The sequence below is a fragment of the Piliocolobus tephrosceles genome, chromosome 11, assembly GCF_002776525.5.
Source record: "Piliocolobus tephrosceles isolate RC106 chromosome 11, ASM277652v3, whole genome shotgun sequence".
NCBI classification, from domain to species: Eukaryota; Metazoa; Chordata; class Mammalia; order Primates; family Cercopithecidae; genus Piliocolobus; species Piliocolobus tephrosceles.
The window spans coordinates 37,477,589-37,505,473 of NC_045444.1; the positions used below are offsets into that span (position 1 = coordinate 37,477,589).

The 27,885-nt window shown below is 37.6% G+C and overlaps 1 protein-coding gene across 1 annotated transcript; it reads right to left on the bottom strand.

Moving 5' to 3' along the window:
• Positions 1-27,885, bottom strand: ARL5A (ADP ribosylation factor like GTPase 5A). The gene is made up of 6 exons (XM_023217442.1): positions 27,489-27,885; positions 14,358-14,418; positions 13,383-13,530; positions 11,573-11,656; positions 5,795-5,946; positions 1-2,345 (listed from the first exon to the last, which is right to left on the bottom strand). Exons 1-6 carry the CDS (start codon positions 27,532-27,534, stop codon positions 2,297-2,299), a joined length of 540 nt encoding a protein of 179 aa, XP_023073210.1. The 5' UTR covers positions 27,535-27,885; the 3' UTR covers positions 1-2,296.

A 27,885-nucleotide genomic window follows, 5' to 3' on the forward strand; every position in this document is an offset into this window, starting at 1 on the left:
AAATTGCCAATATGACTTTTCACCAGCCTCTCCATCTTATTTGAAAATAATACTGTTAAAATGATTTTGACATTTTCATATATAAATTTATTTTTTCCCAACTATAATTTTGGTTTTATGTACAAGTACACAAATACCACCTTATTTTTAATGTTTACCTTGAAGGGTAGAAAACAAAATCACGTTTTATAAATGTAGCATAAAATTACACATCTTCTCATGACGTCAAGTCAATAATCCACTAAACCAACTGTAACAAGGTAGTGCATGCTTTAAACATCCAATTAAGAATAAATCTGAGCCAACATCTTGATGACAAGGTAATGTGCTGATACTGTGTTAAACTGATGTGGCAGTAATCCAAGGGATTACTAAGCACATGATTATTCAAATTAAAAAATAAAAAGGACAAAAGGTGTGGATTTTCTGGGCTACATCACAGAATATTTGTCTGGTGAAACCGTAATACAGATTTGGGTGAAGGAGATTTTTAATAGATAACAAGTAATTCTTTATAATGATTTGAAAAAGTATGAGAACATATGAGAAAAGCTTAGTAATTTAAGATTTACTTTTGTAAAACCATGTGGACAAAGATTAAATGTTATGCTTGCATTTTGAACATTATAAATATAAAACACAAAACATTCAATGTTAAATACTGATCTCCCATGCCTGACCTGGATTTAGATATTGAGTATTTCCCATTTTAAAGAAAGAAAACTTTCAAAGTTTTGTCAATATTTAAAGTATATACTATTATTCCTCACCAAAATCTTCATGAAACTTAAAAGGCTGATATTAAAAGTAGTTTTTTTTTTCTTAAATATGCTAAAACATGTGAGTTTGAATTAACCTTCAGGTTTTCAAGGCATGAAAGATACATAGAGTACCCCAGAATATGTTTTAACACATTTAGAATAAGTTTGTTTACAATTGTGACAGGAATACCTTTAACATTCAGACATGGAAAAAATACCCTAAGCAAACATACAGGGTGTTTTGGGTCAAGTTACTTCTTAGTACAAATAATACATTGTAGCAATCAATTTTTAAGCCAAATTCTTAAAATCATTCAAAAAACACTTGCAGTTTATAATTGTCAAGGCATTTATGTAATAGATAATACAACAAAACTTAAGAAATAAAAAATCTCACACTATATTCCAAGTACCAAAATAAGAAGGAAATTGGCAAATTAAGAAATTATCAATGATGCTCAGAAACATGCCTTACTTTTACTCTGAAATTCACTTTAACTCCTTGACGTATAATTTAATGCTTAAAAATAATATAGCTAAGTTGTTTAATAGTATTTATAGAATATTACTTTTCTGGGTAGACATGTTTCACACAACAGTTTTCAATGAATGCTGAGCATTCGTTTGATAATTTTAATCATAATTTGACTCACTGATTAATGGATTAAAAATTTATTCAGTAATTTAGATGCCATAAGAACCATTGAAAGGAATAATCTGATAGTTGCTCATTGTACAATCCTGCCCATTAGTAATACTAAGCTAAGAATATGATAGCTATCCCACTCTGTTGAATTATGTGTTTCCATGTTTGTGATTTTGGTCAACAAAAAAAAAAATCAATACGCAATGTCATGCTTTTTCCTTTTTTTTTTTTAAACAAGCAGCTCAATGATTTGGGAGATTGGTTAGTACAATACAGAGAACATAGAGAGAAAGTATAAAATGGCACTGAACACCAATGCCAATACTTATCTCATTATGGTTATAATGAAGGATATTATTAATATTTGTGTTATTTTTCTCTGGAACATAAATCAATGCCATTAACTTGAACTTGAGGTATATACACAATACACACACAACCTTAAGCAAAATACTTTTCATAAGTAACATTACATTTTAAAATATTGGAAACTGAATATCTGTGCTGATTTGTATTTTGACTTAATGGAACAAGAAGAAAACAACATTCAACTAGGGAGGGTTATACTGATAATAAAGCTCTTAAAATTCAAAATGTCTTCCTCTCCCTTTGTACTTACCACAGGCCACACAATGTCCTGAGAGGATTCATTATGAGAAAAATGTCAATCACAGCTTTAATAACTTAACTTTGGAAAAAACTAATAAGAAAGTAAATTGGAAGGTGAGACTTCATCTTTGTTTTCAAATAAGTGGTCTTAATTTTTCTTCTTATAGAAAAAGTTTAAATCAGTTTATTATAAATATATCTAAACCATTAATTTTTGCAGCTTTCAGGTAAAGTCCAGCACTTCATTTATACAAAGTCTATGAGAAGAGGTCAGTAGAGATCATCTAATCTTAAGTCGTGACATCATCCATTCAAGTCCTTGGCACAATCTATAAAGAAAACAAAATCATTTGATTAAATTCTGAACTAAGAAGCTACGAACAGCAAACTAAAAGGCAGTATTTTTCATTTAGCTAAATAACAAAGATTTAAAAATCAATAATATTCAGTGCTTGGGCTGCTGCAGTGAAGCCATATTCTCATACGTAATATACCTGTGCTTTTTTTGTCTTTCCTCTTTTTAAGACAGGATCTCCCTCTGTTACCCAGGCTGGATTGCAATGGCACAATAAATGGCAGCCATGACCGCTGGGCTCAAGCGATCTCCCCACCTCAGCCCCCCAGTAGCGGGAAGTAAAGGCGTGTGCCACCACGCCCAGCTAATACATCTGTGCTCTTTTGGTTCCGTTATATCTCTAGTCCCCAGAATGCTGTCTGACACTTTTAAAAAGCTTTATAAGTATACAATGAGTGCCCACAGAAAGCAACATATGTCAAAAATATATCTGGCAATATGTATCAAAAATATTTAAAATATCAATAGTCTGCATCTTTTTCTACTTCCAGAAATGTATCCTAAAAAAGAAAATCAGACGTAAACATAGACTTACATACAAAACTGTTCATTAAAGTACTTTTAATAGGAAAATAATTTCTGTCTAGAAATACAGAAAAAAATTCATTACAAGACATTTGTATGATGAAATATTTAAAATTTTCCTTTCAAAAATGATTTCATAATTCTCATCACCAGGATATGGAGGAAATAAAACCATTTTATAATAGGATAAAATGCTCATGATATAAATGACAAATGGCAGAATATTAAACAAAATATATATTTTGTAGTTATTAAAACAAAGTATACACATAATATGTTACATAAATATTATAAAATGTAAGTATATAAAACTTTTGAAGGCAATAAAATTTCATATTGGTAGTATCAGTTATCACTGAACAACTGGTAATTGAACATAACCCAAAATACAGAAAAGGACGTTCATTCTGGTAAAAGAAACTAAAAGTTCAGCAAAAGAGAAATGGTTGTACACATTAAGTTACAATAAAATGAAGAACTGTTAATATGTATTAACTATTATCTATGACAAGCTTTTGTAGACATAAAAAAACTATGCTACAATATTAAATTTTTTTCAATTCAGATTTTTGTTAAGTATGAGTCTAATAATGTAAAAGAAGACACAAATAGAAAAAAGACAGCAATGAGGTAAATAAATGGTTGTTTTGGGGTGGTTGTCCCACACTTTTCTCCTGTGACTAGATTTGTTACTTTTAAACTGACAGGAAATAGTACATAAAAATAATAGATGAAGAGATTGTTTAACTCCAAACTGATAAATGAATAGCAGTTACCTAATAGCAAACTAGAAACTGACTTAACATCCATTCTCTTAATTAATCTTTACAACACTGAGATCAGAATCCTTCCAATGTTACAGAGGAAATCCAGGGTTGGCAATGTTAGCAAATGGGAAAAGTGGGAGTCAAATGAAGTCACGCACCGAAGTTTGTGATCTCCAATCCACTGAATCAAAACGCTAATGCATACTAAAACCAATAATTTAGATCAAGGCAGCTGAACTATAAAAGAAAAACAGAACATTTCTCTCAAAACCAAACTCATCTACTACCTTCCTATTTTTAAAACAAAATTGTTTTATCTCTGTTTAAAATGAAATTGAGTTGATACCAATGATACATTTTCCATACAATTATCAAAGTATATAAATTAAATCTATGTCAATCCTAGATGACTTGTCTTTATTGCCAAATATTATAAATCCACGCTTTTGCTTGACAAAGATATATATATTAAACTATTTGACAAATATTTAACATATTTTTACTTAAATGAATACATGGATAATTGGTATTATCTGTGTTTTTTTAATGAACAGGTTTTTTTTTAATTAAAAAACCTTTTTTAAGGTTCTAATTATGCTCTTCCAAATGTTGGTAATAGTGCCTTCAATTAAGATTTGGCTTCAATAATTCATTATATTTGGTTTACCCTTCATCGTGGTCTTGAAAGGAAAACAATTTCTCCCACTTGAGCTAATTCGTCTATACCCCACGCTTTTGTCCTTTTCTAAAACCTCAAGAACCCCAAACTTAAGACCTCTATTTAGAATCCTTTATAGCTTACTTCTTTTTTCCTCTGCTTTTAAATGCAATCATGCATCATTTAATGACAGGGATACATTCTGAGAAATGTGTCAGGTGATTTCATCACTGTGTGAACATCACAGAGTGTACTTACACAAACCTAGATGGTACAGCCTAGTATGCACCTAGGCTCCGTGCTATACAGTCTGGTGCTCCCAGGCTACACACCTACATAGCATGTTACTGTACTAAATTCTGCAGATGACCATAACCCAATAGTAAGAACTTTTGTACTGAAACATATCTAAAAATACAACAGGTTATTGTAAACATACAGTATTTTAATTTTAAGGGACCACCATCATATATGTGGTCTATCACTGACGAAAACATCATTATAGGGTGCATGACTGTATATACAGATCCACCACACTTTGGAAAAACAACAACAAAAATTGTACTTTATTTTGATCCGTCTTTTGCCTTTTTATCCTATTTCCAACCTCCTCCATTTCATCTGCCACACTCAAGAGTTTACAAAGCTATTTTTGCTTCCTAAAATATACCTCCTCTTTAAACTACACTTACCTCATGCCCACTCTCCCAATGCACAGAATTTGTTCTGACAAACTGGTTGAATGTACTCATTTGTTGTTAATTCAATGGCATCCTCCATCTCCTGGACCTTAGATTTGACAATGCCAACCACACCACTTCCTTCTTGAAGTACTTTCAACTGTGGGCACTAGACAGGGCAAATTTCTACTCTAGGCACACACTTCTCTTCCAACACCTATCATTCCAGAACCAAGGACCATCATTGCTACACTCTCTCCAATTCCCTCAATCCTTCTTTTGTTTAAGTGCATCAGTTCCAACAGTCAGTAACCCCAAAGTAGTCTCAGACATAAATTATCTTTGATATGAGCTTCTTTATGCATAAAATATCACTTACAAACAATTACTCTGTAGGATTGTTATGGGGGTTAAATGAAGCACTATATGGAAAGCACTCCAGACACAGGACATGCTCAGCAAGTGTCAGGTCTTCAGTTCCACTATCATCGTAAAATGTATTTCCTAACTTCTCCAGCTGTCACTGATACTCCCATTTCTCTGAGCTCCTACAGCAATTTTAACAGCTACATGCTTACATGTTCAGTAGGTTTATGTGTATTATGTTTACGTTGTTTTACTATTTACAGAACCACCCTAAAAAGTCTCTGATTATAGACATGAACTACAGCTTACGTCTGCCCCTTACAATGTTTTGTACACAAGAGCCTTAAATATTTAGGAGTTTAAAGAAGATATACATGTTTCTAAGCAATATACAAGTTCGATAACATCTAAGAGGAAGACTTCTTACCCCTCGCCAGTTAGAGCACAGCATGCCTGGATATGCCATTGGTGATCTTTAATAGAAGTTAGCTTCAAAAACTGGGAGATTTCTGCTACAGTCATGCATTCTTTAACATCTTGTTTATTAGCAAAAATCAGCAATCCAGCTTTTCTTAGGTCCTATTAAAGCAAATAAAACTGTGAAGGCCAATACATTTTCCACATATTTTTCAACTTAATTAACAGAATCTTTTTCACAATCTTAGTAAACAAGAATTTCTCAACTATGTGACATAAAAGCATCTCATAGCGCATAGGCTGATAACACATTTTTTATACTTGTATGTGTTTACATATTTCTTGTAGTCTTAGACTACCATTTTTTATGGTCCTAAGTGCTGTATTTAACAGTCATGTTTTCTGGTATATATACTACCCACCCCCTAAATGCAAAATTAGGCTTAAATGGCAAAGAACTACCTTTTAGCCTAATACTTGAGAGCTCTCCAAAATTCTACCTTGCCTATACTTTTCTGTTTTACCTTACATCACTCCTATATAAGTCCTCTGCTGTAATTAGCAACCTACCCTACTGTTCTCTACACAGTTTTGGGCACTGCCATCTCTATGTTGTTCAAATCATTTCTCTTGCATATATTTCCTTCCCTCCAACCTCCTAAACCAGCCTTTCCCAATCATGATTCCACAAGAGAATTAAGCTCCACAGAAAACGATGAGTGACTACATTGCAAATCTTCCAATAATGTACGTAGCTAGTACCTTCTAGCTGCATAGGAAATAAATGAATTCATTACAATATATGCCTTAAAGCTTAGGGCTTAATTCTCAGTTGAAGTTCTATCCTAAACCAATCCTCTTCACCCTAATTTCTGTCACTGTATATGAAGATTTCTTAGATTTGAATATGTAATATGGCCATCTTGGAGTGGCATTAAACTTATCAAGTTTCCCCAATTAGAAGTTCTATCTCTTCAATGCTATGACTCACAGGCAAGTTCTTTAGGCTTTCTGAATTTGTTCCTCATTATCTTTTGAGTATCTGATCTGAGCAAAACACCCACTGCATTAACCCTTTTCCAAATGTAATTGTGCACACTCCAAATAACAGGTATAATGTTTTACTCACAAAATAGGCCAAAGGTTCTTAGTCTCTTCCTGCCCCACTCCTCTCTACCTGCCAGTTTTAAAGCCAGGGACTTCCTTGACAATCTGCTTAAAGTCACAGACCTTTCCCCCGAAAACACACATATGCATATACACAAAATTTTTTAAAGTTTATGTACAATTTTAGAGTGTTAATAAATATCCTAAATTCCCTACATGGATACTGGGCCAGGAATCCATGAAGGATGTACTCAATTAGCAAATGAAATTCTCATAAAATTCTGCCTGTTATATATTAAGAGATATAAAATTAAGGTTTTGGTGCCACACTTGCAAATTTTCACAACTGTTGAATGGCATCTGTCTTCTTAGGGATTTTACTGAGATATTTTGGTTTTAATAATGTGTGTATGTGTTTGAATCAATAAAATCTTCAGCAGATACAAATGACTCGTTAGAATATAGTTTTGATGATTCTGATGCAAATAAAAACAGTAGTAGTGTATTTGTATTTCTTATTTGGTTAAAGGAGTTACATAAAACATTTTATATAGCAATCAAGACTAGGCCAGGTGCATTGGCTCACGCCTGTAATCCCAGCACTTTGGGAGGCCGAGGTGGGCGGATCACAAGGTCAGGAGATCGAAACCATCCTGGGTAACACGGTGAAACCCCGTGTCTACTAAAAAAAAAAAAAAAAAAAAAAATTAGCCGGGCGTGGTGGCGGGCACCTGTAGTCCCAGCTACTTGGGAGGCTGAGGCAGGAGAATGGCGTCAACCCGGGAGGTGGAGCTTACAGTGAGCCAAGATCACACCACTGCACTCCAGCCTGGGTGACAGAGCTAGACTCCATTTAAAAAAAAAAAAAAAATCAAGACTGACTTTAGTTACAGTGCCCTCTGCAGGATGGTAGCTAGTAATGCTACCACAGTTTATACAGTTATCTGAATAAGTATGGTCAGAAAGGAATACTGCTACAATGTTCACAATTGAGATAAAGTATAACTTGTATACATATAGTCATTATCAAGGATACACAGTAAATATTTTTTCTTTTCTCCTAAACAGAAAATGAAACCATTAATCAGCTGGGCGTGGTGTCTCACACCGGTAATCCCAGCACTTTGGAAGGCCAAGGTGGGGGATGTCTTGAAGCCAGAAGTTTGAAACCAGCCTAGCCAACACGGCGAAACCCCGTTTCAACTGAAAACATAAAAATCAGCAAGGTGTAGTGGTGTACACCTGTATTCTCAGCTACTTGGGAGGCTGAGTGATGAAAATTGCTTGAACCCAGGAGGTGGAGGTTGCAGTGAGCCAAGATAGTGCTGGTGCACTCCAGCCTGGGTGACAGAGTAAGACTCTGTCTCAAAAAAACACAAATAAAAGAAACCATTATCAGTAGTCGTTATGTGGCTGAGTCAATAAGTAGATGGACTTTCCATGGGATTTAATTCCTATCTTTCTATCTTCTCAGTTTCAGTATGTCTTGCTAGTGTGTGCTGAAGTCTTATATAGGTCAAGTCTGCTAACGTTGACATATTGAAAGAACAACCTTCTGACAAATACTTTGCACAAGTTAGGACACATGGTTTATATTATTGTAAGTAATTTGTATTCATTCTTAATGATGAAATGATTTGTAGAATCCCCTAAACTGGAAATTGAAAAATACAAAAAATAAAGCCATTTAATAAAAGGTCTCCAAATACCTTAAATCAATTTTTCTAGATCTCAAATGTTCAAACTTTAGAGTTCTTGACTTTTAAGAAGTTATTTTATCAATTTTTAAATATTTAGAAAGAGAAGAAAATCTTCATTTGCTTCTATTATATAACCCCAAAACTAAAATGTATACATTAGAACAGTAGAAAATAGATACATTAAATTAAGGCTGTTCATCAACTCGGCTTAACAAGGGGTCAAAGTATAACGTGAACAATGGTGATCTTTTGTACATAAGCCATTTCAAACACTTTAAAACCATTTCTGCTACAAATTTTAAGTCTAAGATATATTTTAGTTTTATCAAGGAGATGAGTAACAGCAATTGCAAGACACATTTACTTAGTATCTTCTATATACCATACATAGTTGCCAATTTGTTTCTTAAAACTTCATTTGGTGGATGGGTGCAGTGGCTCACGCCTGTAATCCCAGCACTTTGGGAGGCTGCGGCGGGCAGATCACCTGAGATCAGGAGTTTGAGACCAGCCTGGCCAACAAGGTGAAACGTCGTCTCTACTAAAAATATTAAATAATTAGTTGGGTGTGGTGGTGGGTGCCTGTAATCTCAGCTACTCAGGATGCTGAGGCAGAAGAATTGCTTGAACCCAGAAGATGGAGGTTGCAGTGAGCCGATACAGTGCCACTGCACTCCGGCCTTGGCAACAGAGTGAGACTCCATAACAAAACAACAACAACAACAACAACAACAGCAAAAACACTTCATTTGTGAAGGTAACTCCTAGAAGTTGAGTCACTCTGAATAAAATTTCAGACTTTGGTGTTTGGAACCATTTTAAAATTAATGAGTTTTAAAGTTGAACACTTCATTTATGATAAAACTTTGAAAATTATTTTAAAATTTTTAGTTTTGTATTTTGCAATAATGTAAAGAATCATTATCAGCAATGACAATAAGATTTTGTTGGTTTATGTAGTATGTATGAAACATCCAACTAACATCATGTCTACATTTATTTTTCACTCACACATTCTCACTCTTTGATCCATTTGTCTCTCTCCAGAACTCTGCCTGTTTGGCTCTTCTTGACCCTACTGAGTAGCTTGCTCAAACTCCCAACTTCATCTGTAATTCCTTTCTTCTCTGGTCATCTCCTCATTCAGTCTCCTTTCACTTTCCAACTAGGCCCTACTTATGTCTTCTTTTTTCTTCTGCTAATAAAGAGTCTGAATGAGAATACTCAAGTTCAAAACCTAGATTTTAAAAAGCTAGTCAAGTCACATAACCCTTCTGGGTCCCAGTGTACTCACCCATAACAGATAAGGTTAAGTGACCTATGTAAGTTAATGCCCTCAGCTAGTAAAAATCAAAGACTTTGAACCCCGCTACTGAGCTCTTCATATACTGATCCTGCTGCATATTGGCCAATTAGAGTAAAAATCAGATAGGGTGACTACCTGTTAACAAAGTAAAAGATATAGCCCAGAGACAAATAACATTTGTATCAATTTTTCTTTTTCCAAACTCTTCATAAAACCACCCTTTGGAATAAACTGAAAAATGCTGCATTTTTGCAAAATATGCAGTTGAAAAGAAAAAAAAAAACAAAAAAACCTTTGTCTTCTGCCTCTGTTATGGCTTACTGCTTATCCCAACTAGAAATGGAATTTGGCAAATGAACACAGAATGGCAAGATGTATTTCTGTAAATCTCCACGAGGTTTAAACACAGCTGCCGGAATTAGAGTCCAAAATAGGAAAAGGTGCATCTTAGTGGTCATAAGGAAATGAGGAACCTCAACTTACAGAACTACTTTACTAGGTTAGGTTCCCTAAAGCCCTGAAAGGTTGCCTGAAATACACAAAATTCTTAAAGCAAATCTCAAAAGCAGATCATCAAATCAATAATAAAATTAACATAAAACTTCACTACAAAGATATCCCTGTTTTCCTAAGCTTTGCAAAAAATTTCACTGAAATAAAAAAACTCTATATATCTAAATATTTTTTCTATTCCTATCTATAAATATGAGTTGAGAAAGTAGCTTCTGCAATATCCAAAAATACTCAATTTTACTAAATACTATATAAACACTATAATATTATAGTTATGAAGTTGACTATATTATTGTTTTTTAAGCTTATATTACCGTAATATTTTTCTATTTAAAAAAATTTAATTTTTAAATCTATTTGTATTTCTACTTGTTTATTTTTAATTTAATTTTATTGTTTGAGACAAGGTCTCACTCTGTCATTTAGGCTGGAGTGCAGTGGCAAGAGCAGCTCACTGTAGCCTTGACCTCCTGGGCTCAAGCAATCCACTTGCTTCAGTCTCCCGAGTAGCTGGGACTACAGGTGCATGCCACCACACCTGGCTACTTCTGTTTATTTTTCGTAGAGATGGGGTCCTGCCATGTTGCTCAGCTGGTCTTGAACTCTTGGGTTCAAGTGATCCTCCCACCTCGGTCTCCTAAAGTGCTGTGATTACAAGAGTAAGCCACTGTGCCCGGCCGGTATTTTTCAAGGACTAAGAAAATGTGGCTAGTCATGTAGTTTTGTTTAGTCAAAGGGACCGTATTAGAGAAATCTAACAGCAATTACATTTAAATATTCATCTGCTGAGTAACAATCAAGAATTGCTAAGCACCCAGGTACTTTAAAATTTCATTTCCAATGATAATTCTCTGTATAATTAATCTATTCAAAATGCAAAATGACAGCCACTTATAGCAATTACTTTTGCCCAGGAAAATTGTGAAACCAAATGTACCTACGATAACTAAAATAAAGTTCTGCAACTTATTCCATAATCTTTCTGCTGCTTCCAGATACATTCCAAATTGGGAGATGTCAAAATAATCAAGCAGGCGTGGCCAGCAATAACTAAATATTTTTAAAAATTTGAAATTGATAGCACCCTCATGAGAAACTAGAAAACAAAATAGCCATTCACATACCCTTCCCCATATCTAATGTAAAAAGACTACTTACTTACCTCATGCGCTAACATTTTATAGAGCTCTTCTCTAGTTACAGAAATCCTCTCTCTGTCTGTACTGTCCACAACAACTATTACAAACTAAAATAATTACAAAAACATTATTAGTGATTATATAATTTGGTATCTGTAAAATTTATAATGTGTTTATTTGATATACAGGCTATTAATATCAAGAAATTGGAATCTTATGGTATTGTTGGAAAATCAGAGCTACCTATACATTGTGAAGCCAAAAGGTCTGATCAATTTTAATATATTAACTAATTTTTAGAGAAAAGAGAATATGATACTAACATTCCAATTAATATATATAACGCATATCTGTTTTCAGTATCTTAAATGCTAATGGGCCTATATCCATCTATGTGCACTACAAATCAGTAAGAAAAACATACAATATGATCCTGAATTTATTACTTCCAGGTAGATATTATTTGTTAATATCAATCTGAAATCCTAAAAGGGCATGGGTATGGGAGTAAAGTAATGTGACAGTTAAAGAAATCAATTTAAAAAAAAAAAAAAATCAACCAACTGCAAGAATAAATCTCTATCTAAAAACAAGCTCTCTTCCTTACATAAGCATCACCTGCTACCTGCAAGCACAACCCCTTCATGAACTGGTGAGACTGGGATCAGAAGGTGCAATGAAAGACTTGTGATTGCTGTGCAGGACTGAGCTCCACCGCACTGCTTCCTCAACTCCGTGAGCACCCAAAAGCAACAGATCAGCAGGAACAGATGGAGATTTAACTTACTCACTTTATGATAGCATTTATGATGCCCAAGTTGGTTCTGACTGCCTCTTAGTAACATGCACTATTTATTTTTTGGACCTAGATCTTAATTTTTAAATAAACTCTTACGATTTTCTGGATCTTTTCTATTCTTCAGACTACATCAATCAAAACGCAGATGTATGAGAGAACTGCGACTTTACCTCCCCTCTCACTTGACAGCTTATTGATAGGTGACTTTATCACTGTAAGGCCCATTTTATTCCAAGGTATTTTAATAAAGCTGCTAATTTTCAGAGTGTTGGCAAGAATTTGAAACCTATAGCATTATGTATACAGTAGCATATATACCTTTATAATCATACATAACTTCCCTTAGAAAAAAAAAGATTACATGCCTAATGCAGTGTTGGGAAATCAGGTTGTTAGATACACTTAATGGTTTCTTAATGACTTAAAAGTTAGCTTTATGTACATACAAACCAGCTTTATTAACTTATAATGAACACTACAAAAACAATTGTCAGTCTTCTAATTCACAGGTCTATGCAATGAAGCACTTAAATGTCAAAGGTCTGAAATTTCCTTTGGAAAATAATGTGTAAATAAAAAGACATGATTATGTCTAAAATGCCTTATAATGAAAAGAAAAACAATTATTTAATGTGCAATTGTGTTTTGTAAAAGAAAATAGTAAAACTGGCTAGGATTCAAACCACCAAAACCCTCTCATTTGGTGAGCTAAACTCAGTCAAACATAAATAGAGAGAAATGAAATTATAAACTATGAGATGGAAGTCATTTAAAAAAAAAAAACTACTAAAGACAAGTTCTGGGATCAATACACAATCAAAACATAATTAACCACCAATTCTCCCTATAGAGGTTCAATGATAGTGGACATATTAAACAATGACCCTGGAATAGGAAATCAAAGATTTTACTCTGCTTAAACTCTATATATTAACATACTGTGATATTTCAAAAAGATTAACTATAAGGGCTCAAATCTAGATGTTTTCCAAGCATTCTGTTTTCCAAGCATTAAATATCGTAAGAAACATTACCTCTGTGTTAGTATAGTAAGTGTTCCAGGAAGAACGAAGAGATTCTTGGCCACCAATATCCCACATTAGGAAACGTGTATTATTAATCACTATCTCTTCTACATTACTTCCTATTGTAGGAGATGTATGTACAACTTCATTCATAGAACTGGGGGAAAAAGTTTATATATATTTTACAATTAGCACGGAAGCTAACCTGCTTGAACAATTTTTTAATCAAGGACAAATCAGCATGAACTTTTATAATTTATACCTAAATATCTTTTTCCCACTAGTTTACAACATGAGTGAGGGTTTAAACAGGGCTAGAACTAGGTCGTAGGCTATCTGGCATATACTAGATCATTCCAGGAAACCATAAAAACAAATATTTTTCTACTTTCTTTTTTAAAATGTTACCCAGGCCGGAGTGCAGTGGCGTGATCATACATAATCAGTGGCATGAGGTTCACTGCAGCCTCGACCTCCTCAATAGGATCAAGCAATCTTCTCACCTCAGTCTCCTGAGTAGCTGGAACTACAGGTGTGCACCACTACATCCAGCTAATTTTAAAATACACATATATATACACACACACACACATATATCTTATAAAGAGATGGCGTACCACTACGTGGCCCAAGCAGTTTCTCAAAGTCCTGGCTTTAAGTAATCCTCCCACCTCTGCCACCCAAAGTGTTGGGATAAAGGCGTGAGCCACTGCACCTGGCCATATTTTTCTACTTTCTACAAACAAAAGAGCTTTAGCACAAAACAAATGGACAACTCAATGCCAACTATATGCTCAATATCATATAAATTTCTTGCTTTCTACAAAGTATTGCTGAGATTTGGCTCCAGGTTTATAGTCAACCTGCTTTCTTACAGGGTAACTTAGGTTTCATGTAATTTCTTACTGCATTCATTGATCGAATATCACCCAGGCCAAAAAAGTAACTAGAAATAAAATAATTTTTAAGACAGTTAATACTTACAATTGGTAAAGAATGGTAGTTTTCCCTGCATTATCCAGCCCAACAATGATAACTTTGTGCTCTGAAATAGAGAAAACACCAGTGATTTTTTCTTCAAAAAAGGAAAAAAAAGATTAATTCGATTATAGACAAAAATATATTCCGTATTTCACCCTTCTATCTATGGCACAATTCAGTGCATGGCACTTTATACTTTCTTGGAAGTCAAAAGAACATCCTAGCAAGACCATCAGAAGTGTGCCATTATACTCACCTTCCCCATTGCCATTATTCTAGAGACAACTCTCATCTTTCCAACCTCCTCTCTAGGAAGTCACAGCACTACATTTCCTCTACTCCTAGGCAAGCCTACTCTCAGTAAAGTAAACCAAATATAATCACAACGATCTACAAATGACCTAAAGAATAAATGTTTCACAATGGATTACGTCAATGAGGTTCTAACAAGAAATTTAGGCATCAACTGGGTACGTGTATGTGGAGTGGAATGAGTAGGAAGGAAAAAAGGACCATTTTTTAAATGGGTAATTGTAATTTATGAGTACCTTAAAACCACAGGGCCACTGTAACATGAAAAACAAATCTAAGAACCTATGGCTATGGTGGCAGTGACTCCCTCCACCCGTTTGGCTTCTGTGGCACCACTTTCTCCAAGTTTTCTTCCTGTCTCTAGTCATTCATTTTTTTTTCAATGACTCCTCTTCCTTGGGTCTTCTTTCAAACATTCACGTTCCCCAGATGTTTTCTTGCACCCTCTTCACATTTCAGCCAGGCACTTGTAAGACCCATCTATTTCCAGGCTGTCTGAAAGCAATCCGCAAAGAGAGCACAGCATGTGGAAGAAGCTAGCGTCCAAGATGGCCTCTGGATAGTCATGCCATTATGTAGCCGCCGCCTCTTCAATCTGGGCTGGCCCTGTGACTTACTTTTAACCCATAGATGCAGCAGAAATGACCAGGCATGATTTCTGAGCCTAAATCATCAGAAACATTGCAGTTGCTGCCTGGCCGTCTTGGACAAGTCCTCCTGCGGTAAGTCAGATACCCAAGACTGCTGTGTCTTTTAATGAGTAAGCCCAAGTTGATCATATGGTGAGACCCTGTTGAAAGGGATGACCAGTCAGTCCCTATCTCTTCCAGCCATTCTAACTGAGATGACAGACAGACAAGTAAAGAAGCCATCTTGGCTATACAGCCTGGTCGAACCTACGGAGTACTCTAATTTTATCTGCTATCTGACTGCAACCAAAGGAGACTCCCCAAGGTAGAACTTCCTAGCTGAGCTCAGTCAACTCATAAGAAACATGAAAAATAATAAATCATTGGGAGGCCGAGATGGGCGGATCACGAGGTCAGGAGATCGAGACTATCCCGGCTAATACGGTGAAACCCCGTCTCTACTAAAAAATACAAAAAACTAGCCGGGCGAGGTGGCGGGTGCCTGTAGTCCCAGCTACTTGGGAGGCTGAGGCAGGAGAATGGCGTGAACCTGGGAGGCGGAGCTTGCAGTGAGCTGAGATCCGGCCACTGCACTCCAGCCTGGGCGACAGAGCAAGACTCCGTCTCAAAAAAAAAAAAAAATAAATAAATAAATAAATAACTCATTGCTTTAAGTCATAAAATTAGAGTGGCTTACTACATAGAAACAGATAATTGAAGGAAATATTAATGGTATTATAAGACCTTGAGCAAATGACTTTTATTATTTCTCTGACCTTAAGTTTCTTCATTGTAAGATAGGGGAAATACTACCTATCACTCAGGGTTGTTTAACAATTAAAATAGCACACAGCAGTGCCTAGCACTGAAGAGGAGAGAGTTCTTAACCTGTTTTACTAGCCCAGGAAAAGATAAAAATTTACTAGAAACTGTACTTCAAATTTTGAATTTTGATCTTTTCCAAGGCTAGTGATATCCAGTACAACACTCTCAAGACACCGGGCAGTAGCAGTGAGCTGCAGCTCCCAGTCAGCCATTCAGTAACAAGGGTAAACAACCAATACTGCATAATAGTATATACTGGGCTATCAGATGGTTTTGCCCAACTGGAGGCTAATGTCAGTGTGCTGAGCACATTTAAGGCAAGCTAGGCTAAGCTATGATGTTCAGTAGGTTAGATGTAATAAAAATGTTTTGACTTAAGTTACTTTCAACTTACAACAAGTTTACTGGCACATAACTACATCATAAGTTGAAAGGCATCTATAAACTAAAGTTCAAGTCACTCTCCCTACATAAGCTACACATATGTTTGCAGCAAACATTTCTCTACAGCTACTCGTGGTATCACAAAATGCTGGAATTATCCTAATTATCCATTTAGGGAATTAGACCAATCCTTTAAAGTCTAGCTTTCCATGTAGAATCAATGTCTCCTGCTTTCCCACACTACCTCTAATCTACCACTTATCCTAATTATTTACATGTGCACTAATCTCAGCGTAAGAAGGCATCTTCAACCATATAGAATACATAATAATCATCTTTACATTTCTAGTGACTACAACTATTCCTGGCATAAAGAAGGTACCCAATAAATGTTGAATTAATATAAGTAATAAAGGTTGAGGATTATAACACCTCAGAGTAAGATCTTTATAATTCAAATGGTAGATGTTTTCCAAATAGTTGCCACTTACCAGAGGAAATTCCTAATGATCTATAGGCACCTGCTATTATACAAAAATAGGAAGATCAAGTAAATAAAACATTTTAATACAATCCATTTTATCCAGTCATCTATTTCTTTGTAAGAAAGAGCAGGCAGCTTAGAACCACTAGGGTCCTTAAATGACATGACCACCTGTCCCTTTTGTGAGTTATTAAGAATCATCTTAAAGACCTAGGGCCCAGGCTGGATGTGGTGGCTCACGCCTGTAATCCCAGCACTTTGGGAGGCTGAGGTGTCGGGTGGATCACCTGAGGTCAGGAGTTCACAACCAACATGACCAACATGGTGAAACTCCATCTCTACTAAAAATACAAAATTAGCAGGGCGTGGTGGCACATACCTATAATCCCAGCTACTTGGGAGGCGGAGGCAGGAGAATCACTTGAACCCAGGAGGCGGAGGTTGCACTGAGCCAAGATCATGCCATTACACTCCAGCCTGGACAACAAGAGCGAAACTCCGTCTGTGGCCCTTAGTCTCCCAGATCCACAAACAATTCTGCTACTATCCCAGAATAGACAGGACTCAGAGAGGGCAATTCATGGAAATGACTAAGACATAAATAAGAACAGTGAATGAGTAACATACGATAAGACCAAATGTTTAAAAATGAGAGACAAGGGCAGTCTATCCCTGAGGAAATGTTACATCGTGGCTGAATTAAAATCAGATGATTACTTGGGGAGCATGGAATCCCAACCCAAGGAGTGTTACAGGCTGCAATGACTGATGTGAATCCTTTTTTTTTTTTTTTTGAGACAAGGTCTTACTCTTGTTGTCCAGGCTGGATTGCAGTATCACAATCATGGCTCACTGTTGCCTCAACCTCCCAGGCTCAAGCGATCCACCCACCTCAGCCTCCTGAGTAGCTGGGACCACAGGTGTGCACCACCACACCTGGATATTTTGTTTCTTTTGTAGAGATAGGGTGTCCCTATGTTGCCCAGGCTGGTCTCAAACTCCTGGGCTCAAGCAATCCTCCCACCCCAGCCTCAAAAACTGCTAGGATTACAGGTGTGAGCCCCTGTACCTGGTCTGAATTCATCTTTAGAGCAAGGCCATGCCTGCATGAGGGCCAGGTAATTGAGTCGTTGGGAAAAGGTACCTTTGCACCTACAAAGTTTTTAAATAGCATGGCAATTCTGCCTAACTCCATTTTTCTATGTCCCAAAATTAAGCATTCCCTTTCTGATGACATAACTGCTCTACAGTTTTATTAATACAAGCACTCATAAACATTTTTAATACAACTAGAATTCATTATCAAGCTATGCTCTTATCTCTGACTTGGATAAGTTTTTAGCTTCTCAGGTGAATACTGATTTTTAATCATAGCATTCTCAAAATGTCAGCTTATTTTTAAGTTCCAGGAATATATCCCGCCCTGCCTCCTCTCCACTCCCCCAACGTATTAGCTACAGGCCAGAATTTAGACGGGCTTGTCAATAACAGGAAGAAAATACAATTACTCCGACAAATAAAAGAAATGGTACCCTAAAAATAGAACAAAATTAGCAGGAAAAGTCCAAAAGGAAACAAAAATATAGGCAAGAATCTATAATATATAACAATAAAGAATGAGTAAAAAATGTGTATATGTACAAATAATGTAGACAGAGACCACGAAGTAAAAAACAGTACTCTCTTAAGTTTCTTACAAGGTCCTTAATCAGTTAAGGAGGTTAAACACTTATTCCAACCATGTTACCATTTTTTCAAAATAGTTTGCTATGCTTCTTTCATAACTGCTTTCAGAGCCTGAGGTACACCATTTTGAATATTGTCACCTAATGTTGGCAAATCTTTTAAACTCTGAAGATGAACTTGACTTTAAAGTGGGAGACGAGCCACCTGATATCATCTTGGTCATAAGGTAAAAGGTATCTAAAATGAGGGCTTTTTGTTGTTAAGTGAAATATGAAAAATTATTTAAAATTTTGTTTCCAAAGAACTTCTAAAAGGAGTTTCAAAGGATACATTGAATAACAGTAGGACATATCAGTGAAAAAACTATACAGCCTCCTAAAATGATAGCTTTAAAGTAAAACCTCATCTGGCTTTAGTACAGGTATTTTTTAAAGTGGTCTCCTTACTTCAGCCATGTCCCTAGGACTTGGTTATTATGTCCTAATTCCAAACCTGGTGCTTTCTAACAGTTCTATTAGGAAAAACTAGCTAGGCGAAAACTACTAAAATAAAAAAAAAGAGACTCTTAGGCTGGGCGTGGTAGCTCACACCTGTAATCCCAGCACTCTGGGAGGCCGAGGCAGGTGGACCACAAGGTCAGGAGTTCAAGACCAGTCTGGCCAAGATGGTGAAACCCCATCTCTACTAAAAATACAAAAAAATTAGCCAGGCGTAGTGGCGCATGCCTATAGTCCCAGCTACTCAGAAGGCTGAGGCAGAAGAATCGCTTGAACCCAGGAGGCAGAGGTAAGATTCCTTATCATACCTGGCCGCTAGTTGAACATGATCACCAAGGTAAAACTGCTCTGAACAAAACCATGTGCAACAACACAGAGACAAGTCTAAGATAAAGCAGATGGCAGAAATTACTCATTCCAGAATTTCATCTTATAACACAAGTTAGTTGCCTACTGAGGAAAGGAAAAAGATTAACTGTTTCAAGATGCATCATCTTTTACACCCACTGTATGGAATGAACTAGAGAATCAATAAGCTGAAATTAGATAACCTATCCTGTGGTGGATTAGGATTTAAACTGCTTTAAATCTTTCTTTAACAGTGCCTAGAAATAAAGCACACTGGAGAAAGAAGGTATAGTAGATGATACAGGGTAGGAATCCACATGTCTCGGCCAGGCGCAGTGGCTCACACCTGTAATCCCAGCACTTTGGGAGGCTGAGGCGGGTGGATCACTTGAGGTCAGGAGTCCAAGACCAGCTCGGCCAACACGGCAAAACCCCGTCTCTACCAAAAATACAAAAATCAGCTGGGTGTGGTGGCACACACTTGTGGTCCCGGGTACTTGGGAGGCTGAGGCATGAGAATCAGTTGAACTTGGGAGGCGGAGGTTGCAGTGAGCCGAGATTGTGTCACTGCACTTCAGCCTGGGCGACAGAGTGAGACCCTGTCTCCAAAATAAATAAATAAACAGAATCCACATGTCTGGCACGGTGGAAAATGTTAATAGAGAAAAGCGCATCAGAGCCAGTGATAAGAAAGAAATGAAGTGGCTAGCCGTGGAATTTGGGCAGGGAAAGGAATCCAGTCCTGCCCTACAAAGTTAGAAATGGCTGGAAGTCCTAGTAGGTGAAAGGTTAGGTTACTATTACGGTAGAACAGGAAAGATGAAAGGTAAAATGGCTATGAACAAGAGGAGGGAAACTAACCAAGGTCTGAAGCTTTGGAGGACCCATAACCTTCTGTCTGCACCTGAAAGTGAGTGAGTAAATTGAGGTAATATCATTAGATAAATATGATGAAAAAGGATGAGTGTGACAAAGAAAGCTAAGCCTTAGCCCAAATCTTCCCCTAACTCTTCTTGACCTACCTACTAAAATTTAGAAAAGCTGCTCTACTCGGTCTCTAGAACGTGTCATAAACTTTCCGATCATTTAATTTTGCTCACGCCATTCTCCACACTGCAGACCTTACTCTTCTGCCTAATTTTACAAACTCAATGAATTCCTATATACTTACAAATGCATAAATATGCAACCATGCCCCCAAACTCTTAAGACCTAAGCAGATTTCCAAAGTCAATCAAGGGAAACCAAACTAATACATTTGAACAAACCATATTCTTAACAAATGGTTAAAATACTTGAAAAACAAAAAGGAAGAAAGAAACTCCAATCAAACATAAACAGAACCTGGAAAATATCCCAAAAAACCACATGTAGTCTGAGATCTCTGGAGGGCCATTCCAATGAAGAATCCATGATTCAGAGGATCTTTACCTCCTTATTCCACCCAAACACCTACAAACGACATTCATTGCCAAGTTCTAGTTGCTCTCTCCCAAGACATAGCTCTATTTGAGTTATTTTTGTGTGTGTTTTTACAATAAAGCACCAATGAGTTTTTTTCTTTTTCTTTTTCTTTTTTTTTTTTTTGAGGTGCAGTCTCGCTCTGTTGCCCAGGCTAGAGTGTAGTGGTGTGATCTTGGCTCAATGAAACCTCCACCTCCTGGGTTCAAACGATTCTCCTCCTGCCTCAGCCTCTCAAGCAGCTGGGACTACAGGCAGGTGCCATCATGCCCGGCTAATTTTTTTGTATTTATTTATTTGAGACTGAGTCTCACCCTGTTGCCCAGGCTGGAGTGCAATGGCGTGATCTCAGCTCACTGCAACCTCTGCCTCCCAGGTTCAAGGGATTCTCCTGCCTCAGCCTCCCAAGTAGCTGGGCCTACAGGCATGCACCACCACGCCCGGCTAATTTTACATTTTTAGTAGAGACAGGGTTTCACCATATTGGCCAGTCTGGTCTCAAACTCCTGACCTTGTGATCCACCTGCCTTGGCCTCCCAAAGTGCTGGGATTACAGGCGTAAGCCATCTGTACATGAATCATCAGAAGTTTACCGTACCCGGCCTAATTTTTGTATTTTTAGTAGAGACGGGGGTTTTGCCATGTTGGCCAACCTGGTCTAGAACTCCTGACCTCAGGTGATCCATCTGCCTCGGCCACCCAAAGTGCTGGGATTACAGGCACGATCTACTGTGTCCCGGCCACCAAAGACCATTTTTAATAGCTTCCTAAATCTAAGACATAGCATGTAGGTCACAATGAGAACTATAAACTTAAGACCAAACTCTGCAATGGGCTCAAAGACAAACATGTCAACTCAATGATAGGGTCAGATTAGTCACAAAGTTTTTAATACTAGATCAACTTTCTTTGAACATCTTTACTCTCACCACCACAGCCTGTTCCTTTCATTAGCAAGAAGGAAAAGCATCTATACAAAATGTAAATTTGTAGCCAAAAAGTGCTATAATGCACTTCAAAATAAAGACCCCATAAAATCTCAATATGCCTACTATGAGAATGTTATTATGGACAAATGTAATAAAACTTTCAGCCATTCCAACTCTGATGAATGCAAATCATCAGAAGTTTACTGCTTAGTATGATTTTTCTTTTAGACTATGTCACAGCATTCCTGTATTTACTCAAATAAGCCACAACAACCACACTGTTCTAATGCTTTGATGGAACTGTGTTTATCAATTAGGCTTCAATGTACCAATCAATACCTTACAGTTTTGTCATGAAAATGCTTCTTGTTTCCCTTCTCCTTCATTTCCTTTTGACGCACTCAGGCAGTCTACCAGTTCCATTCATTGCCAGTCTTTAAAAGTTAATATATACTCCCCCCAACTCATCAGTCAATAACTTAAGCATAATAATAATTGTTATTGTAGAGAATTACTATCTCTGTGAATCATACAACATCGGAAAACACAAAAACACCAAGGAAAATAAATGGAGAGTCATCCTAATTCATCATTCTTAACCTCATATCTGAACTATCACTAAGCCCTATCAATTCTTTGTCTCTCAGAGCAAAAAATTCCATTTGTCAAGTTCACTAAAGTTCTCTCAGTCCATAGAGCAGATCCTGGAATAAAGCATGAGCTTAATACTTTTCATGAATAAGTAAATCAGATCTGGAAAATATAAAGGTTAGGAGGGAGATATCTGATCAAGTCATTTTGTATTAAAAGTTCAATTTTTAAAACTTAAAAGTCTTATCAATAAAAAGAAAGTTTGAAAGTAAACTTGCTATTACAGTAATGGCAAATGAAGTTTCAGGGTAATAATCAAACCTCTTTTGCACTATGAGGTTGCTGAAAAAAAAAAAGCAATGATACATGGCAAAATTAGAGATCCAATCAGGAGGCAGAAATCACACAATAATCTGAACTTGGAAAGTTCAACATCAAAAAAATATTACAGGGGACTGGAGTAATGAGAGATTGGCTAAAAGATTACGGGAATGACAAACATAAGAAGCACTCACTACCCCTAAGGTTGAGATAAAGGTCCTCCCACTCCCTTCAGACTTAGATGCAGACCTCCTTGGAGGGCACAAACACTGGCTGACTGAATGGCAGAGAAGCAGCTGGTGGGACCTGCCCAAAAATCCTCCCTCTTCGGTGCTGGGAAAAACTGTTTATTGAGAGGTATTTCACTGGAGACCTTCCATTATGAAACCAACTAAGACGGGTACTAGCGGACGCTGCTGGCTGCTGCTGACCACTGTGCAGTACAAGAGCCAGGCCTTGGAGAAAGTGTTCATGCTACAAGCAGAGCCCGTCAAGAAAGCACACTATAACTAAATACAAACACCCTTTCCTCCTGCAATGCCCCTCCAGTGCAGCCTATCAACAAAGCTTAACATTTTGCCCAGTGGTAAAAGAAAAACGTTTAAAGGACCCAGCTCCACTTCCACAGAGCGTGCAAAAAGGGTTTACAAGTGGTCTCTGACTTGTGATATTGTAAAAGCAATACACATTCAGTAGAAACCATACTTCAAGTACCCATGTAAAGATTCTGTTTTTCACTTTCAGAACAGTATTCAATAAATTACATGAAATATTCAACCTTTATTATAAAATAGGCTTTGAGTTAGATTTTGCCAAACTGTAAACTAATGTAAATGTTCTGAGTATGTATAAAGCAAGCTAGGCTGAAGCCATGATTTTCAGGAAGTCTGGCATATTAAACTCAATTTTTACTTACTGTATTTTCAATTTACAGTGGGTTTGCCAGGATATAATCCTATCATAAATTGAGGAGAACGTATATTAGAAGCTAAGAGGCAAGTCTACCCCTTGGCTACTCAGCTTCCATATGTACTCTTCTCTACACATTTGAACTCCCTTATAATAATAATAATAAGCCAGAGGCAGAGGTGGCTTCCTCAGCATCAGGTTCCTGAACCACAGGCAGCTTCTCCTGCACCCACTGATACTTACAATTCCTTTTCTAGCAACCAATCAAGAGAGCAATACAAGGCCATTAAGGAGGAAATTCCACAACTTCTTTTGTAGTTCACATCAGAGTCAGTTCTTTTTATCTGAGTCCTTCTTATACAAAGTCCTTCTTATATGAAGTTGTGGGAAAACGTGTGTGTGTGTGTAGAACTGACTCTGGCACTAGATCTTGGTTAAAATCCAGGGGGGGGGGGTGTGTGTGTATGTAGGAGAAATAATTCTGGCACTAGATAATCTTGGTTAAAATCCAGGTCTATCACTTTTAACTATAGTGCTTTAAGCAAGTTACCTGTTTCCTTGCCCCTGTAAAATAAGGGGAATAATATCTACTTAGTAGGGTTGTTGTGAAGAGTAAATCAACTAAGTGAAGATTAAGTCAAACAACCTGTGTGAACCTTGCACAAGTGTTAACCACTATTATTTTACTTGTAGAGACAATGTGAGTTAATTTCCTGTCTCCCCACATTACATGAAAGCTTCATAAAGGCAGTGGAATTTGTCTGTTTTGTCTGCTATTCCCACCACCTAGAACAGTTCCTGGACTAAATAGGTGTTTAAATATTTGTTTACTGAAAACAAGTAAACCACTGATCACAAGCTCTTCTATAAAAAAAGTTACTAATGGCAACTTTTCGAAGTTCTAAAGACAACCTAGAGTTTAGCAACTAAAAGAGTTAACGGGGGTAGGAGGAGGGAGGAAAAAATGATGTCGATTTCTTCTTTCAAAAGACCAAAAATCAGCAGCACATTCCTTCAGTGTTTTAACTTGCCTGACTCTGGCATATACCAGTTGTATGGCATGGGGAAAAAAAAATCATTCCACTTGAGCCTCAGTTTTCCCTTTTCAGGGGAAATAACTACTTCAAAACATTGTTAAAACATAAAATACAATAAAATGATTTAAATGACAGCATCTAGGATAAAGTTTGTACTCTACTAAAGCTCAGTATCATCTAAATTTGACCTCCGGTTTTTCTAGTTCAAACAGTATACAAAGAGCTTTCACTGTGCACTCAATCTGAGCTTTAACTGAAAAAGCTGTTCTAAGGGGGTTTCAGAAACAGGAGATACTGCTTAAAGTTTCATCAGATGGCAAATACTGTAATCTCCCGAAACATTCTTTCCAAGAGTTTCTATGAAAAGAATATTAAGATTGTATTCTGAATCCACTGAAGGTAAAACAAGTGCATCCAACACATATCTAACTTAAATATGTCCTATACAGAAAAAAAAAAAAAAAAAAAAAAAAAAAAACCCTGCCGTGGCTAATGCCTGTAATCCTAGCACTTTGGGAGGCCGAGGCGGGCGGATTGTGAGGTTAAGAAATCGAGACCATCCTGGTCAACATGGTGAAACCCCATTTCTACTAAAAATACAAAAATTAGCTGGGCGTGGTGGCGCGCGCCTGTAGTCCAGCTACTCAGGAGGCTGAGGCAGGAGAATCGCTTGAACCTGGGAGGCAGAGGTTGCAGTGGGCCAAGATCACTCCACTGCACTCCAGCCTGGTGACTGAGCAAGACTCCGTCTCAAAAAAAAAAAAAAAAAACCCAACAAATATCTGGCATTAGATTAAATGGTGGATATTCTGAAAAGTGACCCTATTGATAAGGCAGCCACATTGTTTACCAGAAGAGAAATAATTTATTCACATTTTCACAATATTCACATATAATTTTCTAGAACTTAACTTCATTAATTCCTCTATTAATTTCTGCCAAACTGACATAAATGTCCCGTCAAAAAGTACCACAAAACACAGGTTATAAAAACACTATTAGCAATTTGTGGTGATACCAGAGCACACATCCTTATTATTTACTACTCCAAGGAGCTGTTGGCAAAGTTCTCAATTATTCTTAACTTACAGAAACAAATAATTTTATCATTGACTCAAAACAGAAAGTGGTGATATCTATTTTTCTGGCAGTACTAGAGCTCAATTAACAAGCAGTCTTTCTAAACCTCACAGCAGATGAAATACTAGCTTTGCTAAAAATAATATAAAATGATGGATGTTAAAACTAAAATAGATCTTATCTACTATAAGTACCACCAGTCTTATAGCAATGTAAGTTTTAATATTTGAAATGTAGAAATAAAGTTTGCAAGATTTGTAGGCTCCACAGAACCCTGATGTTCTAGGTGAGAAAACCTAGACCAGAAAACCACAGTTTAAGTGACTGGTTCCCACTCTCTTGCTCCCAACACAAACAGCCAGTCCAGTCAGAGACAGTGCTGATTAGAACTGATTTTCTCTACATAAAACTCTTCTTCTCAGAAAAATTGATACTGCCCTTTCTTTCGGTATCACGTTATCTGCACATTTGTGTGTGTGTGTAAAAGATACATTAGGGATCACAAGTTCTAGCTATGCTTGCTTCCCCTAAGCTTCTTACAAGAGTAGCTAGATCATGAAGGAGGTGGTTGTAGTACGTGTACATAATAGATACCAACATTCACGTAAGTCTTTATTGGAAAACTGGGATGTAACACCACCAACCAGCTTACACAAGAGAAAAACACAAACTAAGTTACTGACAGCGGGATGATGAACCACCCAACGAGTTAAAAAGAAACAAAAGTACGCCACTATATCTTAATAAGTATCCAGTCTTTGGGTTCAAATTATATTCTTTCCCCAGTTTTAGTCATTTTGTAACAAATTTTAATAAGCCTGATACGTATTTCATGGCCATGTCTGAGGTTGGCTAACTTAGGCATCCCTATATAACACACTTTACACTTAGTAACTTGCTAGTTACCTATGGTTAACAAATGTTTCATATGGTATATTTTTAAAACTTTCAGTGAAACACTTTAACCCAGCAAAACAAACAAAAACTGTCTAAGCCAATAACCCACACGAGTAGAAAAATGACCTTAAGCTTAACCTGAAACACAGGTATAATAAGTAAAACAAATGGAGAGAAGTCCATCTCAATTCAGGAGGCAGAAGAACCCCCGCTGCCCCCAACACACACATAGAGGGATGGCAGTGGAAGGCAGGCTCATAAACCAGAGGTGTACTGGACAGGTCAAGCGATTCCTCCCGTGTTCCGCATTCTGCAACAGCGGTCGCTCAGTGGTGCGGTTAGGGCCACAATCTATAACCTTCATTCCAGAAGACCCCAGCATTTCTATATGGTGTCCAAATCCAATTGGTGAGCAAAGAAAGGGCCGAAAGGCCAGGCCGTGATACTCAGGGACGTTGGACGTAGGGCAAGAAACATTTTCCACTCTCAATCGAAATCGGAGCAATGGGTGTATTGCGGAAAAGACTTATTAGTAAGGTCCCCTAAGCTGCGAGTTAGGAACCATCCCGAAGCTCGGGAGCGGGGACCGAACGATCCCGGGCCTGTATTGGCGCAGCCCGCACCCCGCGCTAAGGCGGCGCCCGACCGCGCCGCCCACATTCCGGAAGTATTCGGAGACCCCCACCCAGCCGGCCCGAGCTGACCCTCTCCTCCACCCGTACGCCCGCGGACCGAGCTCCTCACCCTGGTGATTGAACAGTCTCCATATTCTGGTGAAGAGAATTCCCATTCTTGGGCAGCGGACCCCCCCTCCAAACACCCGGGCTGCCTGGCTTCCCCTGGCTCAGGCTGAAGGGGAGGAGAGAGACGCGTTGGAGCCTCCGCCTCTGCTGCTCTTCCCGCGCTGGTCGCGGGCCCGCTTCCAGGGAACCGGAGGGAGGCCGAAGCCCAGGCCGCCCTGCCGCGCGCAAGGCCCCGCCGCTGCCGCCGCGGCACTCGCCTGGCTCGCGGACATCGCCGCCGCGTTGTCTGCGACGAGCCTCGCGGGCCACCGTCCTCCCCCAGTTCCTCTCGGGCGGCTGCGGTGGCGACGACCACGCGGGCGGGGGAGGCGAGGGGGTGGGTTTGGCGGGACGAGAGT

Coding starts and splice junctions, on each gene's coding strand:
- ARL5A (XM_023217442.1), bottom strand. CDS start 27,534: ATGGGAATTCTCTTCACCAGAATATGGAGACTGTTCAATCACCAGG. Junction 13,531..14,357: donor ACTACCATTCTTTACCAATT/GTAAGTATTAAC, acceptor TTTTTCCCCCAG/TTCTATGAATGAAGTTGTAC. Junction 11,657..13,382: donor CTTACTATACTAACACAGAG/GTAATGTTTCTT, acceptor TAATTATTTTAG/TTTGTAATAGTTGTTGTGGA.